General features: G+C 38.7%; 3 protein-coding genes across 3 annotated transcripts; all 3 read right to left on the bottom strand.

Moving 5' to 3' along the window:
• Positions 1 to 1,692: 1,692 nt before the first annotated feature.
• LOC106482454 (arylacetamide deacetylase-like 4) lies at positions 1,693 to 4,715 on the bottom strand. Its single transcript, XM_067311011.1, has 4 exons — positions 4,539 to 4,715; positions 3,606 to 3,822; positions 3,217 to 3,280; positions 1,693 to 2,467 (listed from the first exon to the last, which is right to left on the bottom strand). Exons 1-4 carry the CDS (start codon positions 4,713 to 4,715, stop codon positions 1,693 to 1,695), a joined length of 1,233 nt encoding a protein of 410 aa, XP_067167112.1.
• Positions 4,716 to 5,891: 1,176 nt separating this feature from the next.
• Positions 5,892 to 10,495, bottom strand: LOC106482429 (arylacetamide deacetylase-like 4). The gene is made up of 4 exons (XM_013940000.2): positions 10,319 to 10,495; positions 7,881 to 8,097; positions 7,457 to 7,520; positions 5,892 to 6,666 (listed from the first exon to the last, which is right to left on the bottom strand). The coding sequence occupies exons 1-4, from the start codon at positions 10,493 to 10,495 to the stop codon at positions 5,892 to 5,894; spliced, it is 1,233 nt and encodes a 410-aa protein (XP_013795454.2).
• Positions 10,496 to 14,835: 4,340 nt separating this feature from the next.
• Positions 14,836 to 19,856, bottom strand: LOC106482428 (arylacetamide deacetylase-like 4). The gene is made up of 4 exons (XM_013939999.1): positions 19,674 to 19,856; positions 17,641 to 17,857; positions 16,115 to 16,178; positions 14,836 to 15,610 (listed from the first exon to the last, which is right to left on the bottom strand). The coding sequence occupies exons 1-4, from the start codon at positions 19,854 to 19,856 to the stop codon at positions 14,836 to 14,838; spliced, it is 1,239 nt and encodes a 412-aa protein (XP_013795453.1).
• Positions 19,857 to 20,976: the final 1,120 nt, after the last annotated feature.

The following is a 20,976-nucleotide window of genomic DNA, read 5'->3' as shown; positions in this document are numbered from 1 at the left end:
GGCCCGGCCCCGGCCCCGGCCCCGGCCCCGGCCCCGGCCCCGGCCCCGGCCCCGGCCCCGGCCCCGGCGGGGCTGCCCCGGCCGGCCGGGCCGGCGTCGCAAAGGGCCGTTTGTGACCGCTCCGCAGAGCCGCGGCCGGGCTCATGGCGCGGCGCCGCGCCCGGTAATCCGCGCTGCCCCGCGCTGCCCCGCGCCGCTGCCGCCGCCGCCGCCGCCGCCGCCGCCGCTGCCGCCGCCCTTCGCCGGCCGCGGCGCCGCTTTCCCGGCCCCGCCGGCCGCATCTCGCCTCCTTCGGGGATGCTCTGTGCCCCAGGCAGCTTGCAAGCGGCTAGAGAAGGGGCTGCCTCTGCACGAGAAAAAGAGGAGGGAGTTCAAACAGGTCAGATTTCGCGAAGAATGACCCTTCTGTGCTGGGCTCTGCTAGCGTTTCATTTACCTCTTCTCTAAATTGTATTTCAGGCATTTGTTTTTATCACGGATACCGCTGACGAATGTTCTGCAGCATAGGCAGACCTAACTCCCTCCCTGGCAGTCTCAACTGCTATTAAAAAAATCCTATTCTGGTGAATTTCAGGCAGAAGCTTTAAACATCACCTCAGTGTAACCCCCGAGGAAATCTAAAGAAAACACAGCATTTCTGTTTTTTGGTATTTTTTAATTGCTGATTTCCACAGTGTTACAGTTTTTGAGGATCTTTGTGTTCACTATTGTTTCACCACCTTTCATCAGCAGAGTACAATAAAACATAAAATCAGAAGATATACTATCTGGTCCTCTAAGGAAAATGCAAAACATGGAGAAAAGACAGAGCACAAATTCTAAAAAAATTATTGGGGAATCGTTCTCTGAAAGAACATGAGAATGTTTTCGTTCATATTTTCTAACTGTTTTCGTTCATATTTTCTAACTCTAAACTGAATCTTCTAATACACGTAGATTAAAAGAACAATTCACTGATCCTTATTGCCTTTCCAAAACCTGACATAAAGTGTTCTCTCTCAAGTACCTGTGGCCCTAAGGCTCAGTGGGCATGATGGAGACATCCCAGAATAAAATAGGAGTTTATAGAGCCTAAACAATTCCAAATCATGGCAGCCCTTGCTTTTCTCCAGCAAGCTGTCCCGTATTAACTCAGACCTTGTACTGGTACTCTTCTTGCACATGTGGTTCTTCCATGCTTGCAGTCTATATTGAATTTCCTCATTGGGGTCTTGATCTCCTCTTATTTTCCTGTAGCTTTCTCTAACTCTGGCCTCCATCTCATTATATACATAACTTTCCACATTTCATCTAAATAAAAATCACAGCATGCTTTGGAGCTTATCAAACGAACATGAACAAGGATCCTAACTGTAATTCCACATGAGTTAGTTCATCCAAATTAGTCCACGCACAATAGCTAAACAGAAGGAAATCAGCCTTTAATTAAATATAAGGAGTAGATCAGATGCTGATTTGAAGGAAAGAGACTTGAAGCACACCATGTGGAAAATATTAAAAATGTAAAGGCTAAACTGTCAGTAGTCTCACAAGCACAAGCACCAGTGTTCACAGGGGTCTTCAAAGTTCACCAAGAGTCATAGCTGATACATCATTTTGTGTATCAAAGGACATGAAAATTTTATTGACAATTGACACCTGAAGTTTGAGAGCCTAAGCAGAGAAATTAAGCGTAACAAAAGAAGGTTGTTTCTACAGGCCTCTTATGAAGTTAACAATGCTGTCCAGTCCCCTTTTCCCAGCTGGAAATGAAAAAACGCTGTAATCATGTAGGCTTATGATTCCATGGAACCCATCCTCAAGGTGGTACCAAGTGACTGGAACACCATTGTCCTCTAATCTCTTCTTGTACAGCAAACCATCGTCTCTCAGCACGTCGTACTCGCATGTCAAGATGAAAGACTCGGGCTGCTGGTGAACAACAGCATCTTCAGCTAACAGCGGACACAGGTTGGGCTCACAGAATCTTTTCCCTGCCTCATAAACTTCAGTTGCACATTCAAGTAGCACATGTGGTTTGTAGCCTCTGGCCTTAAATCTTTCAGGAATATAATCTGGACTCACCCATTTCCTATAATTTAATATAATATCTGAAGGAATATGGGAACCCTCCAAGACCTCTTCCAGGTTTGATGCATCGCCATTTAGGTACTGTAACACATAGAAAGCAGCACGTTCTCGAAATAGGAGAGGGACTCCCCGATTTTGCTGATAGGACGGTAAATTGAAGTCCAGCGCCTGAAGGCCTGGGTAGATCAAGATCTGAGCCCGTAGTTTTGGGAGGTCTGGTCTGCTTGCAAGGGTCTGGCTAACGGCAGCTGCTAGATTGCCGCCAGCACTGTCCCCGCTGACAATTATACGGGCAGGATCCACCCCATAGTGCTCTATATTCTTCATGAAGTGTACGGTAGCATTAAGACAGTCTTCATATGCAGCCGGGTATTTGTGCTCAGGAGCTAAACGGTACCTAATACGCAGACAGGGACGACAACAGCAAGAGAAGGAAATGTCATAACTGTAAATGGAAATTATTTCCTACAGCACCTTGACTTCCAGTGTCTTGTTTGTAGTATGTTTTTCTTCAGCAAAAATCAGTATCATTAGCTGCTGAACAGGTATTTTTGCCAGCAAGTTATCACAGATAAATAATAGCCAGCAGGATGAAGGTGCAAGGACATAACATGAGTTGGATCTTCTGAGAAGAGCGCTGATCAGAACTGAGGGGATCCAAGTTCATTTTACATTACTGGTGTAGACTGCATCTGGCTTGTGGTTGAAGTAATTTAATCAGTTTGCACCTCACCTTTACTTAGAATATTTCCCTTGAGAATTATACTTGATTTTTCTTTGTTTATTTAGATTAACTATCTGGGTCAGAGGTTATATTTTTCTACATTATTAGTATTATGTATATTAGAATTTAATCTGTCTTGTTAGAAAATAAAACTTGGCATTTACAGGGTGATTACATCTAACTAAAGTGATCGCTGAATCACTGCCTTCCAAGTTTGTTAATTATGCAGTTCTCAACGCAATTTTCATTAGAAAACCCTTGTAAAAAATATTCCTTCTTTTTGTATGGCACCAGCATAGTTCTGCATTGCGTTCGGATACATGAACCTAAATTTGGGTCTGCCTGTGCTCGCACTGCCTGGGCGGAGTGCCAAAATCCAGTCAATAAAAAGACTTCGGCGTAGTAGCACTGACGTAACTCACCCAACGGATACCACCACAGAGTCGGTTTCCCTGGCAAGGTAGCGGCATATCTTTTCATGGGAATCTGCAAAAAATTGGGGTTTTTTGTAAGTTACTCGTTCCGTTTCCATATGCGATGGTTAAGGAGAGCAGAGGTGTGCTCTTTCCGACCTGTCCTACCATTCCCCGGCCCTCGCAGACCACATGAATTCCTCACGTCTCTCTTTTTTGTCCCTGAAACCCTCTTCCCCGGCAGCCTTGCCTCCAAGGTGAGCATAACGGGAAATCCAAGCCCGATTTTGGGCCTCCTCCCGAGTCCCAGGGCAGAATTACCCCCCCTTCCCCCTTTGAGGACCAAAGCAGCCACCCTTAGCTGCACGCCCGGGGGGAAGAGCCCCGAAACGCCCTACCGACGCTGCCGTACAGCCAGCCGCCGCCATGGAAGAAGATGGTGCCGGCCCTGAGGCCGGCAGGCGGCACGCGGGGCCGGTAGAGCCTCACGGGCACCCGCGCAAACGCCACCTCGCTCACGCGGAGCCGCGGGTCCGGCGGCAGCCGCTGCCCGGCGCACACGTAGCGGGTGAAGGCGATTTGGCTGCACACCCCCATCATCTCCAGGAGCCTCCCCTGTTGAAAGGGAAGGAGGAGAAGCTGCACTGCGCCGCACCGAGGTGGGGGAAACCAGCGGCCACCACCGGCCTCGCCATCTGCGGCGGCCCCGGTCCGTTCCAGCGGCAGGTGAGCCCGTGTCTCCTGCTAACGCGCTGTCAGCAAAACGTCTGCAAGGTGAGAAAAGCATCCTCCCTCTCAGGGCTGTCAAGCCTTACACTGCCTTTACCAGCCTCTCACCGCTTCTTTTTATCACCTCACCACTCAGCTATCGTTCTTCCAAGTTTTCCAAAGAGTTGCCGTTTTAATGTCCCGTAAAACTACCTGGCCTTCCTCAACGGTTACCGGAAAGCCCCCAAAATGGCCTAAAAACACCTGGGCTTCACTGAAGTAGAAATCAAAACAGTGTCATAAAAATAAATAATTAACTTAAATAATATAAATAATTAGCTTAAACTGAATTATGGAAGGGCAGCTTATATTATTTGGGCTGTTACCTTTGGCTTCATCGCTACAAGAATAGGTAGGGAAAACCTGAAGCTATCTCGAGGTCTAATAGGATTTGCTTTACAAAGATTGCCCCCTAAAGTCAACAAAAAAAGCATATAAGTGACCTTATACCTTCATCTCTGTGTTAATACAGCCAGCATGATTCCAGTATTTGCATGTATAACCTTAGAAAAAAAAATCAGCTAAACCCCATTTCTGGCAGAAATCACGGCAGATTAACTCACCATAGCAGATATACTAATCACAGAAGCCAGGATAATGCGAAGCTTTCCCTCATGATTCACTCCAGGAGGGATACTAGGATTGGAGTAGTCAAATTGAATTGTTCTGATAACTGCTAGTATAAATGAAACAATAAAAGTCACCAGCAGTATCACTAGCAATATATAAAAAAATGCCATTTCACTTAGCCAAAGGTGAGGTGACTCCACACCTATCTGTCTTTGATTTAGCTTTCTCAGATACCAGTAAATCCTGGAGCAGTCCAAGTTTGTACAGTTCTCCCAGTTAGGTGTCACACACTTTAAAATCCTAGGAAATGTGTGACAGCACGCATGACATTAGAGAAGAGGCAGAGGAGGATGCATTTAATTTACTGTTTAGCTTCACGTTAATTGTGATAATGATACAGGGCGTGGTATTCAGTGTGGTATTCTTGATTGCGGATGGTATGGATGACTGTTCAGAGATGGCAGCTACATATCAAATGAAGTTCCAGTTTGTGATATGTTTTGCTATTTACAAGAAGAGAGAGCAAATTAATATATGGAGGCTAAATTGGCTGTTGCGTATGATTTGCAGCCACAGTGTATTGCTTCCTGTGTTACAGACATTCTTTAATCAGTTTGGAATATATATTTTAACAAGGACATTTAGAAAAGAAAAAGCTAAATATCATGTGTGCTTTACAAAAATAAATGTATGGACTTTATTTTATTGGTAGAGTATTTAAATGTAGAAACAAGTTCTTCAACATGTTCGTATGTTTGGTAAACATAGGAACACATTTATAGCATTTCAAAGAGTCTCTGTTGTAGTTTACACAAAGCTGTTAACAGAGTAGTTCTATCAGGGACAGCTGCAGTTTTGACATCAAATTTCAAGTCTAAAATATCAATTACCTAGTCCATGGTAATTTTATGCAAGTTAGCGACTGGGAATCTTAGACATGGATGCTACACATAGTATATAGCACAGGCACTGCATTATGGTGTTGTAATATAAGTACCTTTCTCCTTTACCTAAACACACTTAGCCTTCTTGGAAGAATAAAACTGTAGTTCAGAACTGAATAAAGTGGGTCAGACCAGATGTTGATTTAAGGTAATATTCTTTAATATTTATTGAGTGAGTAGCAACAGATCATTAAAATAGACAGACTGTGCACAGAATACTTGAGACATCACTAAAAGAAACTTTCCCAGCTTTCTTTAAACATTTTCAGTGGTCATACTGTCATGGTTGCTCATTAACATAAATTGTCCTATCTAAACCTCTTCTCTGAAATTTAGGAGCATGAAACAAAACCACAGAAAATTGGCAATACTTATATACTTATGGCTGAAAGAAAATTGTTTCTATAAACTTTTTAGAAAGTTCACAATATTATCAAGACCCCTTTTTCCAGCTGAAAATGACAACCAGTCACTATTAAATGAGTTTATGATTCCATGGAACCCATCCTCAAGGTGGTACCAGGTCACTGGAACACCACTGTCCTCTAATCTCTTCTTGTACAGCAAACCATCGTCTCTCAGCACGTCATACTCACACGTCAAGATGAAAGTCTCAGGCAGCTGCTGAACAACAGCATCTTCAGCTAACAGCGGACACAGGTTGGGCTCACAGAATCTTTTCCCTGCCTCATAAACTTCAGTTGCACATTCAAGTAGCACATGTGGTTTGTAGCCTCTGGCCTTAAATCTTTCAGGAATATAATCTGGACTCACCCATTTCCTATAATTTAATATAATATCTGAAGGAATATGGGAACCCTCCAAGACCTCTTCCAGGTTTGATGCATCGCCATTTAGGTACTGTAACACATAGAAAGCAGCACGTTCTCGAAATAGGAGAGGGACTCCCCGATTTTGCTGATAGGACGGTAAATTGAAGTCCAGCGCCTGAAGGCCTGGGTAGATCAAGATCTGAGCCCGTAGTTTTGGGAGGTCTGGTCTGCTTGCAAGGGTCTGGCTAACGGCAGCTGCTAGATTGCCGCCAGCACTGTCCCCGCTGACAATTATACGGGCAGGATCCACCCCATAGTGCTCTATATTCTTCATGAAGTGTACGGTAGCATTAAGACAGTCTTCATATGCAGCCGGGTATTTGTGCTCAGGAGCTAAACGGTACCTAATACGCAGACAGGGACGACAACAGCAAGAGAAGGAAATGTTATTAATTGTATTGCTGTAAATACAGAAAGTTTAGCCCCAGTTCTTCCTGCAACCAGCGATACCATCATTACCTCAGAATCCTCCCTTTCTCCCCAAGTTATCATAAATAAACTGTGTCTAATAGGAACAGTTGTGAAGATTAAGTTGTTGGGATCATCATCTATTTAGGACATTGTTCAGAGCCTGAAAGAGAGGAGTACTCAGCTTGTAACTACGTCCAGGTTTTATGGACAGTCATTTAATCAGTTCGTGCTTTAGCTTTCCATGTTGTTTCCATGTCGGATAGGAATGATAATACTTCCTTTTTATGTCTTCATTATAGTAGAACTTATCCTCATCATGCAAACAGCTGTGTCAGTATGTTGGGGGTTATATTACTTTGTCATTCTTGTAGTGCTCTTGTAAGCATCAAATAGAGTTTGCTTGAATGAGGATTAAGTAGCAGAATATTTGACTTACTGCCTGTTTACTATCAATTTTGAGTTTGGAATTGAAAGCGTGTACTTTATTTTCCAGTTAAATGTCTGTAAGCATTATGTGCAGTGTAGTCAGATAGTTAAAACTGAGTCTGAGTCAGTCTTCAGTGGCTCCAAACAAGAGCAGAGTGAATTTGTCAAATCACATGCTTGATGAGTCCCACAGAAACACTTTTCTGAGAATAGTTATTGCTATGGTCAAGGAAGTTATAAGTTGATATCCACAGTATAGAAAATAATCTCTAAAAAACAGCCTGAAGAAGGACTTACCCAACAGATACAACCAATGATTCACTTTCTCTGGCAATAGAGCGGCACAGCTTTTCATGGGTCTCTGAAAGAAACATTTTCATTGTTTTTTTGCCCAAGTACTGATGTTACCCATTGCATAAGAAAGGGAATTGTAAGAAAAGAATATTCTTTCCTCTTTCCTACCCTTTCTTACATTGCTCTGCAGATCTTAGTACCCCTTCCTTTTTCATTATTCGCTTAATGTCATTGTCTTTAAGAGAAATCAGATAATGCACAGTAAATGCTTTTTTTCTGACGAGTTAGAAGACGAGTTAGAAGAGTGCATCTATCATTATACTCAAACTTCCTAACTGCTGGAGATCAAGCCGCTATCAACTTCACCATTTATGAAGTAATGTTTCTTTTACTAAATTATAATATTTTTTTCTGTTAAATATCTTACCAAGACTTCCAAATACCCATCCTCCTCCATGGAAGAACATAACTCCTCTCCTTTGGCTGGCAGATGGAGCCTTGGGCTGATAAATCCTCACAGGCACCTTTTCAAACCACAGGTCCTTGATGAAGAGGTTTTGGTCTGCTCCCAGAGTCTTTCTACCTTGCATATACCGGACAAAGCTAACCTGACTGCACATGCCAATATTTTCCAAAATCTTCCCCTGTTCAAATGCAAAGAGAAAAGGAAATTTGCTCAGGAGATTCTGTATTTTCCAAAGTAAAGGAGCTGCATGGGCAGTACATATGGGAGGTCTAAGTTGTGTGGTTTAGGAGAATCATAAAATATTTGAATAGTTATATAGGTGCAATGCCACTGAATAAACAGCATCATGAGAGGTCATAGGAACCACAGTGCTGGCTGAAGACCCTAATCCCAGAGGAATGCAGCATTAACAAAGATTGGTTAAGTATATTCCTTTGCTTTCTCAGGAGGTCCTTTTCTTTACTGAATATAGAGAAAGAGCTTGGTTTTCATTGATTATTCTGTCCCCTGAGAAAATGTGAAAGTGTGGAGAAAGGTAAGAGTTCTGGTGCTGATTTTCATGATGTGGACACTTGCCCAAAATAGAGTTGACTAAGATGAGAATATATTTGATACTTGCCTTTTGATTCATCTCAGAAATCTTAATTGATGTTTGCAATGCACTGATGGGAAGATCCTGAGGTATTTAATAGGACTAAGCTTCTCTTCCTTCTGTATGCTGTAGTGATATTCATGCTAGGCGTCAGAGGGTGGAAAGAATACAAAGGAGAGCTACAGCTCCAATTTAACTTGGTGGAAAAAGCTTAACCTGTTTTGAAATACATGATTTACTCATTCCAAAGCAGTACTACTGTCCTCACAGAGATTTGGGTCAAGCTCTTAATATTCAATATTGTTATGAATATTTCTCACAATAAACAGACTGCTGCATTTGTATGGATTGTCAGTACAGTGTTATCACTCTCAATATATTTACCAATGAAAGGCCTTTTATTAATCAGTTACTCCAACAATCCACAGATGTTCTCTGATTTTGAGCCTGATTTTGAGGCTGAGGAAACTAACCAAGCCACATACAGATTTAAATTCATTATAGGAACTAGTCTTAGTGTTTTTGATTATATAGAAACATGATGAATTTATTTATTCTGGTGTATTTTCTAGTTTCCAAACAGAAACGGAACAGCTACAAGGAATATTCTCATCTTATCGTTTAATTTGTTTATTTCATTCCTTATTATCTACACTGCAGCATACAAATCTGGTTTATGGTATTAATGGGCAGTGATAAAAAGGAGAACTGGATTTTCCAGCTGCTTAGGTGAAGTGATCATTTTCTAATTACAACTTGTGTGCAGCCAAAGCATGAGAATATATATGCTAGAGTTCTTTAGTATGATCCATTATAATCTACAATATTCCATGACTAAGAAGTGTGTATGTATGTATGTATGTGTGTGTGTGTGTGTGTATATATGTATATATATATTTCATTTTAAATAGTTTGTCCCTGTTGGAGGAGTTGAAGTAATGCATTAAATACATGCACAACTACCACTGTCTCATATATTTCTAATACCTGCCATCATCATAGTATCTATGCATCTATCATTAACATGAAATTCCTGATTCAGTAAGATCCTTTGTTGGCAAAGATCCCCAGAAGTTGGATGCTGGTAAAACTGTTAGTGGAAGAGCTAGAAGTCTTGCTGCCCACTCTTTTACAGGCCAGTTCACCTGAAGAAGTTGGACTGTCCGGAACTCCTCAATCCCCCCAAGCGAGCCTGCTATTCTGCTTAGTTGCGGCAGGAGTTACAAACACGTGGTCAAAGGAAATGGAATTCCTTCAGCTCTTCTTGGGCAATGTTACCTAATTTTATCACATGTCATCACGAAAAGATCCTCCCCTTCCCAAAACAATTTTAAAATTTCCAATTTCCATTTTTATCTTTAAAATAAATACGTAACTTCTCACCCCCGCCCCCAAACCGAGGTGAATCTTGAAAGCATGTCCCAAAGACATCTGATATATTCTAAACTCGTAATGGAAACATAATCCAGTATTTATATATATTGTTAATCAAGTTATTGCTAGGTTAGCACAATTCATTTTAGAGGCTCAGTTCAGACTTTCAAACCCTTGCGTTAGGCAGTGCTTGCATACTACCTGATGTAAGAGAGCTGGGCAGCATCTGACTGTAATAATGCAGTGCAGTGTAAAGAATATGGTAAGGGTTTCTTTAGCAAATCTGAGCTTCTTAAATACAACATGCAGCGTAATAGCAATATCCTGCTTTCCTCTCTGAAAATTAATTCCAGGCAAGGTTCAAGCATTGCACTGGGTTTAAAATTTACAGGTTCATCTGTCTTCCCCCAGAAATCATACCAGGTTAACTTACCACCACAGCTGTGCTTATTAAAATAATATGAATGATTCGGAGCTTTGCAGGTTGATTCACTCCAGGAGGAATTTCTGAGTTGGAGAGATCAAAATTAATTACCCCCATAACCAAAAATATAAATGCAGCAACGAAAACTGCCGGGAATAACACCAGCAATGTATAAGCTACTGCCATTTTTCTGAGCAGTGGACAAAGTGATCTGAAATGTCTTTGATTTGACTTTCCCAGATATCTTTGACTCGTTACTTCCTGATTCTTAAATGCCTTTGCTCGTCATAAGGTTGCTCTAGTAAAAAAGTTTCTCCTCCCATTTTACAAACAGTGGTGTAGTATGTATCTCTCGCTCCTTTATTTCACATTGTTCACAAATTGTTCAAAGTTTTGAGCTTTGTTGCAAGATCTATGCCAGTAATGCTTCAGAATTTTTGCAAGAAACCAATCCTCAGCTGGGAGAAGAATGTTATTAATAAACTGCATTTAATGTTAATTAGAGGTGGAAAAAGGACACAGGGCATTTGTGTGCATTGAGTTTGTGACACTATAAGAGACTATTCTCTGAAGAAGAGTTTATCTATGGTTATGCAGAGACAGGAGCCTGCATATGATGAATATCACTCCAAAGGGCTAAATAGAATGTCACCAATTTTTTTTTTGAAAGATGCACTTATAAAAATATGTCATTGCCTGAGAATCTCATTTTTTTATTTTTGTGGATTCTTTTAAAAATATGTTTTAATTAACAATTTCAAAGAAATTAAGAAATGTAATCAATGTATGTCAGAGTTCAGACATTAATGTCCAATTTCAAAGACATTACTGTTAAAATTTCTGATTTTTGGTTTTAAGTGGGTAACTTGCACACTTACCATAGACACAGAGAATATTTCTCTGACATCTTTAAACAGACTGGGTGCATTTTAAATAATCCAAGGCTAAGCGTCTATTTTGGCTCTAACCAAAATAAGCTATGGAATAAAAAATACAGAATACAGAAGAAATTCAGAATTTCTTGGCAGCAGTTACTTTATTTAATTGATACCATAACATACATCCTAATGCATTGCATTCTACTTTTCTCATTAGGGTTCTTTTCTTCTAAGAATTTTTTCCCAGCGTGTCTCTGAGCTCACCCTTTAAATTTAACAGATGAATAAATTGCAGGCCTCGAGTGGTTGTTTGGTAGGAGGCCGCTCTATTAAAACAGTAAACATAGATTCTTTGCTACATAATGTGTTGTTTGATTCTACCAGTCCTTGAAAGTCTGAGTACAACAATTTCTTCAGTTCCTGACAGGAAAGAGGTACAGAATCCTTGTAGAGTATTTTACCTTGAAATTAGAATCCCCTGGGAATTTCCGGAAGAGAATACAGACTAGTTCTTGCTAAGAAATTAAACAGTTCCATCCTTCCTGCTGCACTTGGGCATCAATTCTGTTATCACACAGAACAAAATTACATACATCGTTTGTCCAGAAAGATAACCCCAAAGTTATGGGGGTTATCTCTGTGGCTCAAAGGGGAAGGATCTTAACTTTTCCATTACAAATGACTACAGCTGTTATGCACGTACTTTTGGAAGCTGGTGATCATTTCTAGTGCATTTGCTAAGCATTTTACTAGGGAAAGTGACTGTGTCTTGAATACTGCAGAAGTTTGATCTAGACCAAATTTCAAAAGTTCTGATGTTCAGATCTGTAAGAGTATCTCTGTACGTTTCAGGGTGTTCTCAGGAGTTACTGTCCATGTCAGCCTTTAGCTAGCAGAAAATTACTGTCTTCCATAAGGCGATCATAGCAAATCAAACAGTAAAGAAGGAACAAGCTGTTTCATCATCTAAGGGTGGGAGAATGTTAAATGAGCTGTGGAATATCTCCAGATTGTTAGATGGGTCAGATTTTTGCCATAAATTGATACAGCTTTGTTGAATTCAGAGATACTTCAGTCTATACAGGCTAGATGAGAAACTAGCTCTTTCTCTTTAGAAAGAGCTAGTTTAAGTGAGAGAAGGGGAAATAAAATGAGGTTTATATCTTTCAACTTCACACTAACTTCAATATTCTGTTAGCATTTCCAGAAAGCTGTATGTATCTTTTTCTGTCTAACAGGGAATAACTTCCATCTTTCCTCTACACCTGTATTGGTTCTTTCAACTCCTTTTACTTGCCTTTCCTCAAGCTTAGCTCTCCAGTCTGCAGTATGAAGAATTCTTTCTACTGACATCAGCTGAAAAGATTGTTTTGCAATTAACCCCATCCTCCATTACCTAACACATAATTACAATTCTCTTTAAACTTCTCTAACCTCTGTGGAATTATCACAGCCTATCTTATGAATTTGGTCCCTTGTTCCTCTTTCTCTTCTTCTTTCTACTCTTTTTCAGTGTCTTCTTTCTACTTTCATGCCTTTCTTTGTCATTGTTAATACAGGAACATTTTATAGCTTTATGATGGTTTGACCAGCTTTTCCTGATTAATATTTTTGTGGTTAAAAACTTAGCTGAAAAAGTACATATTTTCATTATTAGCAGTAGTGCTTTATTTTTCCCTTCAGAGAGGGTGGAAATTTTAGTTTCTAGAAATGTTTATGACTTAGTTTCTCCATTTTTGTTTTGTTACTCCAATTAATTTCTTTCCTCGAGCAAGGAGCTGGTTGTCACAACACATAATAACTGCATTTATTGGAATTAATAGTTAATAAAAGTTGACAAAATATGAATTGAAAATATGAATTGTAGAGTTCAGTTGATCGCTGGAAAGGTCAGTGACCAGACTTTTAGCTTTGAATGGGCTAGGCAAAGCAAGCAGAACATGTTAGAAAAGCAACACAGCAGGCTGAGTTTAGATTCGTTATCAGGTTACTTCATATCAGGTGAGCTTCAGTAACACTCAGTGCTTTCCCATAATGATCAACAGATACAGCATAAAATGACCTAGGGTAGTCAGCCACTAAGGGGTTTCAAGTTAAGCTGCTTTATCTTGCTGTAGGTATTGCTGCAGAATAGGATTGTGCTAATGTAGAGCTGCTGTAGTTTAAATAATGCATGAGAAAACTGTGAATCTGAGTCTGAATTTCTTCAAACAAATAATTAGCATGTTACAACATTATTGAAATTACAACTTACCAGGGAAATGAAAGAGGTAAAGATCTAACTTTATTAACTAAATGTGTTACAAAATGGTACTCTTATTTTTAGTTTAAGTGATGGGGGAAAATATCATGTCATTTTTAGTTAGAAAACTTGAACTCTTTAACAAAAATGAATTTTTTTCATTGAGAAGTTGAGTGCTTTTAGTAGAGCAGATATTCTTCATAAAATATTCTGAAGTAGAAAAAAATTAATTTGTCCTATTTAAAAAAAAAAAAGTCTGGATTAAAAACTGTAGCCCACCATGTGCTGTTCCTGCGCTTCAGTTTGTATTACTTGTTTCCACAGTCATGCACCCATACAGAATGGTCCTGGATAGTCCTAATTCTTTTATAAGATGCTGGGCACAGATTTGACTAGGTAGAGTTAGTAAGACTGTGGTTTCTATCTGCCAGTGTTGCCTTGCTGCTTCCACGAAGAGGTGTTCATTGATGTTTATCAGTGAGTATGTGTTTAGCAAATTTTACTTGATCTTATAACAGAAATTTTTGCAGTGTTAGGGTTATTATCACTATTATTATTTTAAAAGTGGCAAAATTGCCAATGCTTTACAGCTTCTTAATAAGATAATATAATGTTGTGCTTCTCTACCTTCTTATATCTGAGATCTTCAGATTATTTTTAATAAACATAGCATAAGATAACAGGTAGCATAATAGGTAAGAGCATAAGATAATCTTAAAAGAAAAGGTATAAAAAAGAAAAGACTTCTCACCTCTGCACTCCCCTAACATGTGCACACTCACTGAAGCTTAGATATTCCTGTTTAAGAAACAAGTTCCAAAAAAACAATTTCTTGGATTTCAAATAAAATCAAACCCATCATAGTTCCACTTTAGAACTTCTGTTCCAGGCAGAAACCTGTGTATTCAGAAAAGTATAGTCTTTGTGGAAACTAACCCTGGAAAATAAGACATCACAGAACCTAAAATGTTGTCCTTTCCATCTGGTACCTTAAACATCTCATATAATCTTACGAGGTCCAAAGTAGTCCCCCGTTGTTGTCTTCAGTGTTTCTATGCAGTGGAGGAAGCTTCAGGAAGAGATGTTCTTGTTGCTTGCCTTGAATGTGTGCCAGTGATGCAAAGGCTGTCAGAACTGCTAGAGGTGAAAGAACATGTGTGTAGGTGCTTTCCTTTTGCTTTTAGATGTTACTGATGTGTTCTCATAATAAAGTTCTTTAGGATGGTGATGCTTTAAATAATGTTAGTGTTTGTTTGAGAGTCATTGCGGAAAGAGAAATCAAAGTATAAAATGCACTTCCTCATGCAGTCAAAATCCAAAACCTAAATTAAGTGCTTACTTTTTTTGCCAAGTGTAAATTTGCCAAGGATCGTGCAAGACTTGCATCATTCTTTTTATATATATTTTTATAAACTGTTTATATAATTCACAATATTATCCATAATTTTTTTTCCAGATAAAAATGAAAAAATCCCATAGCCAAAAAAGCCTAAAACTCCATGGAAACCACTCTCAGAGTGATACCAGCTTACTTGGACACCATTGTCCTCTAATCGCTTCTTGTATAACAGTCCATCATCCCTAAGCACATCAAACTCACAGGTCACAATATAAGATTCAGGGAGCTGGCAAATAATGGAGTCTTCAGCTAGAAGTGGGGAAAATGTTGTTGTTAACAGTTCCTTGACTGCTTCATGAACTTCAGGTTTATATGATGTGGATTTCTGTGGTTTGTAGCCTCTGATCTTAAATTTGTCAGGAATATTGTCTGCACTTACCCACTTCTTATACTTCAGTTTCATACTGTCAGGGACATAGCAATTCTGTAGGATGTCATCCAAAAATGATGTGTTTTTATTAAGATAACGAAGACCAAGGTAGATGACTAGCTTCGGGACTAGTATGGGGACTGAAGCATTCTGCTGATACGAAGGCAAATGAAAATCTAGCCCCTGGAGTCCTGGATAAATTAAGACCTGAGCACGTACTTTTGGAAGATCTCTCTTATTCAGTAGTATTTGGCAAATAACTGTAGCAAAATTAGCTCCACAGCTGTCACCGCCAATGATGATGAGGGTAGGATCCACATGATACTCTTCTAAATTCCTCATAAAGTATAAGGTAGCGTTGAGACAATCAAAATATTGCCCTGGATATGGGTGCTCAGGAGCCAGACGATAACTGAAATGTCAAAGACATTGTGTTGTGTGGAGTCTCCTTCTCTGGAGATATTCAAAACCCACCTGGATGCGATCCTGTGCAATGTGCTCTAGCTGACCCTGCTTGAGCAGGGGGGTTGGACTAGATGGTCTCCAGAGGTCTCTTCCAGCCTCAACCATTCTGTGATTCTGTGCTTATTTTCAAAGTAACTGTAAAAATGTAACTTGCATTGTTCATGTTTAATTGGTATGGTAGTTACATAGGCCGGTTTTTCTAAATCTTAAAATGTATATTTTAATTAATCTGTCTTTTAACTTGATGTAGATTGGAAGGACAAACTGATAGTACACAGGTATTTTAGAATACTTTGCCTATAAGCACACTTCTAATTTAAATGAAAAGCTAAAGCCAGAAATAGGGAGCATAATCTAAAATACTAAAGAATTTCAGCACGTATTTCAGAAATTTTTCAACTGTGAACTATAATACAACATATATTTCTACATAAAAGTAGCACGCACTTACCCAACAGACACAACCACTGAGTTGCATTCTCTGGCAATGTAGCGGCATACTCTTTCAAAAGCTCCTGAAGACAAAGTTTATCAGAAATGATGTTTTAAAAAGCAAGTATCCTTAGAAATTAAAACTTAGATTCTTTAGATTCTAAGGAGCTGACCATATGCTCTATGGAAGCCACTGCAGTCTGAGACTGATGAGTTATTTCTCCTATGCAATGCAGTCTTTAACATATTTTTTGTATATTGGTCAATGGCTGATTTCAGTGCATAATATGAGCATGTAAGAATGATAATACTAGGAAAAAACAAAAGTCTACCTAGGCTGCTATCTCTGCTAGCTGTCAACAGAAGATGTCTATGGAGAAGCATAAGCTGAGGACAAGCATATAGTGATACTTCATACAGAAGCGTACAAAAGTTGAGGCCCAGGGGACTCTTTGAGACAGAAGCTGTGTCTTTGTATTTAATGCCCCTGATCAATTTTTTCTCCCCAAATTTTTCTGATTGCTTCTTGAACCCATGGAAGATTTTAACATTAACAACTTTGTGCAACACAAAGTTCCATAGCTTGCTTACAAAGGTGTAAAGAACCATTAATGGCATTAGTTCATGTACTGTAAGAGGCAGTGAAAAATCATTCCCTCTTTAACTTCTTTAACTTCCTGGCTTCTCATGATTTTGTTGACCTCTATCATATCTCCCTTTACTCATCTTCTTGAGCCTGAAGAGTCTTAGTCTAATCGCTTATTCTCAATATGGAAACACTTTTATCATCCGTGCAGTCCCTCTCTGATTTTTTTCTAGTACTGCTATATCCTTTTTGACATATGGAAACTAGAACTTCAAGCAGTATTCAACGTTTAGGTGCACCATGGATTTATTACAGTGGTATAAAGAAGTTTCCTGTTTTGTCCTGTCCTCCTTTCCCAATAGTAATTCCTAATGTTTTATATACTTTTTTGACTGTTACTCTTCCCTGAGTCAAAGTTTTCATGAAACTTTCTACCATAACCCCAAGATCTTCTTCCTGCACAGCTGTGGTCATCTTAGAGTCCATAGTTTTATTTGAAAAATCAGGTTGTTCTGTCCATCAGTTTTGCTTCTTTACACTCCATTTCACATATCACTTTAGTGTCTAATGCTTTGATATCATAAAGACCTTCTGCAGTTTTCCAGTCATCCTTTTACTATCCTGAAGGGCTTACTGTCATCTCACCTTTCACCCTCTTTCCTGTTAACCAGTCTGGTTTTGAGCATCTCCAAGGATGGATACCCCACAAGTTCTCAGGGCAACCTGTTCCAGTGTTTACCCTTATACTAAAGAAGTTTTTCCTTATATTCCTTATGTGAATATGCTTAACTGTGCACCACCCTATTAACTCTGTAAGGTGCTTTGCAGTTACTATTGATATTGCCGTGACTACTGTCGTTAGGAAGGACAGATGAGAAATTGACTGATATATGTCTGGAGGTAAAAATTCAAAGGTTTGGATTTGATTGTTAAAATGATAAAACTTGCTGATTTCTTACTAATACTCCCAAATGTGCCAGCGCCTCCATGGAAATACAGTATTCCTCTTCTTTTGCCAGTGGGTGGCTGTTTCGGCTGATAAATCCTCAATGGTACCTCATCTACTTTGAGATCTTTGATAAGGAGCTTTGAATCTCTCCATGGTGGTATTCCATCTGACACAAATCGCAGTAAGCTCAAGTCACTGCAGATTCCTAGCTTCTCCAAAATCTTTCCCTGTTAAAAAGAAAGAAGTCAGCAAATGATTAGTATAAAAGGTTCCAACTCTCTATAATTTAGGAAAAAAAAAAGGCGGGGGGGAGTGTTGTATTTCAGGAAATAGTACAGACAGTACTTCAGTGGAGTTATGGTGACTTGAAAAATCATTAAACTGTTTGATTGACTTGAGAGTTACTGAAGACTGTTTAACCTGCAGCCTTTTGGCAATCCTGTTCCGCATAGGCAGTTGTCTTCTTGCTCATTATTCATTTTTTGAACGTTTCTTTTGGTGAATATAAAAAATAATCACAAATGTATTTGAGCTGAAAATATGGGGGGAAAACAGAAAAATAATCTTTGATTTAGAAATAAATAGGAGATAGCTATGGGTGTAAGGGTGAAGAAAGATTAAAATGCTAATTTATAAAAGTAGGCTCTGCAAAAAATTTGGGGAGTGGTAGGCTCTTGCATGCAACATGGTCAGGAATACAAACGGCAGCGATATCACACTGGTTGCTTCTATTTCTTACAGATGTGGGGAAAACAGGGCAACATTTCAAAAGTGGGGTTTTAGTATCTCCTGTATTAAAGATATTATATATTTTGCATTAAAAAGTACAAAGAAAATTCATTGACTTAGGAAGAATTTTTTGAGGTTTGATGGGGAAGAAAAGGCTTACTGTATTCAAGCTGCCTCATAATGTCTTAACTTTAAAAACAAATGTTTAAAAGTCCAATATCAAAATACTGTGCTGTTTCTAAGGGAAAATGTCCACACTTTGAAGGGATTGAGTGGCCGTGTTTGGCCCAAGGAAAGTCGTGTCTTAAGACTAACATACACAGATCTAGAAGATAGTTTAACTCACTCACTAAGAGCTTCTTTTATATTAAATATTTTCTTTTCCCCTCTAAAAATCTGTATTAAGTTTCTATGACACTGACAATGTCATGTGACTTTGGAAGTAGAAGGAACAAGTTCCAGTGTGATAGTTTTTTACTTCTTTAACGTTTGCATTCAAGAAATGACGTGTCAGTCCCAAAATTAGTGGTGGAAAGGAGTAAGTTTCAGTTATTATCTTGGTCTGAAAAAACATAGAAAAAAAAATGAAACTGTGGAAAATATTGCATTTTGACTATTTTCCAGAATGATTCATTTCAGTTTTCCATTTGAAAGATTTGTAAATTTTGCCTCCATATAATGGAGTTAATGAGAATGGATATATTGGAAATATGTTAGGTTCACAATTGTGTGAGTAAACCACACACAGACACACATACATTTTTAAATAATGAGAGACACCTAAATGTGTTGTCGATAAATACTCCTATATCATACTTGCTGAACAAGCTACACATGGAGAAAGCCCAAAGAATTCCTATCCATTTTTATTTTTTTTTATTGTTCTTAACGCATTGTACATATAAATCTATGATTATATATGTATGAGTGTGGATAATAAATACAGCACAAAGCAAATATAAAGAGGAATTATGTAGGCTTTTGTCTGAATAGATAGCCTTTCTATACGTATGTCCAATTCAGTAGGTACAGTATAATATTTTAAAAAAATTTTCATGTGAAATTTTTTCCAGATGTAAAGGGGCTGCAGATTGACAGTTGCATGGAAAAATCTAAATAAGCTTTTAAGATTAGTCATATCCTTGGTCATATAAATTAATTTAACATGATTCAGTTCATATAACGATGAGTACAGGCTTCAGGGGAGTGCATTATTTCTTCTTTTCTTTTTTTTTCTTAAGCCGATACCTTCCAGCTCCCAAATATTCTACCAAAATAAAAGTGAAATTCCCAATTTTAAGAAAGATAACTTACCGCGGCCATGGTTGAAATGAACAATGAATGGAAAAAACGAAGCTTTAGAGGTTGGTCAATCCCAGGTGGCAGTTCTGACTTGGCAATGTCATAAAATAACGCCCCCAAAAAAAGTACTGGTAATATAACAGGAGAAAAGACAACTATTCCTATTATTGCTAAAGTTGTATAAACAAATGCCATTTCACGTCTCTGAAAGTGGTGAACTCTTTAATTAAAAAAAAAAAAAATTGTGTGCTGTCAGGCCTTGTTTCTCCAGTGTTTCTGAGGTCTCTAAATACTCAGTTCATAAGCAGAAATAGAAAGGTTAATGTTGCAATACTCTAATTTTCTCCACCCTTCTTTTCTTTTGTAATTGATCCTATTGGCAACACTTCCTTATACTAAAAAAAGTAGGGGGGAGCATTTACCATTTACAAAAAGTTTCAATGTATATGTACTTGATTGATATAGTGAGTTCTTCACTAACAATGCGAAATGAATATTCAGAGGGGCCCTTTAAATCTCACGATTGTCTATGGCTTATTATAAACTTATTATGGATGGACATTCCTGTTGTGGAGATTTTAAATGTGGTTTAAGTAAGAGCGCAGCTGCTTAGTGTATAACTTGTGATATGCTTTTGCCGAAAGATTTGCTCAGTTATCTCGTGTGATGTATGTCTGCATTACATTAGGCAGCAAAGAGATTTTGTGCACAGATACTGTGCTTTATACTGAAATAGGAGTACAGAAAGTCCCTGTAAAACCTGTGCTAGACAGTGCAAGTCTTAATTTATGTTAAAATCTCTCCAGCTGCATGGTGGTGTCTTTCTAGATTCAAGCCGCTATTGTTTCTGGTAAAAGCTTTTCACTAATTAAACCCTAAGAATTTTATATTCACCATAATTCTTTTTTATGATTTAATTTGGAGGAGTTAGGAATGCATGTATATTAGTGGGGGATGATTAACATTGGTGACAGTTGTTTATAATTATTCTGTTTTGTACACTTCATATCAGAATTTCATTTTCCACACAATTTTAAAGTTACAGTTCCTAAACTTTTTTTCCTGTATTGGCTTTCAGAATAAAATTCCAGCCTGAAAACTGAATTAGTCCTTAGCTTCATTAGTTCAGTGTTAAAAACAAAATAATCATGACAGGTGACTTGCACAATTTCAGCTTGCACAGATAAGAATGCGTGGGATAAAGCGATGTAAAGCTGCACTACTGTTTGTGAAATAGGCAAACCCACAGCTGGTCACAGCAAGGGCTTTTTCTTTGCTGAGGTTTAGTTATTTAGAACATTTGCATGATACTGTA

The sequence above is a fragment of the Apteryx mantelli genome, chromosome 26 (genome assembly GCF_036417845.1).
Source record: "Apteryx mantelli isolate bAptMan1 chromosome 26, bAptMan1.hap1, whole genome shotgun sequence".
Lineage (NCBI taxonomy): Eukaryota > Metazoa > Chordata > Aves > Apterygiformes > Apterygidae > Apteryx > Apteryx mantelli.
Note: the sequence above shows the minus strand (reverse complement) of the source record. Positions and strands in the feature narration are given on the sequence as shown.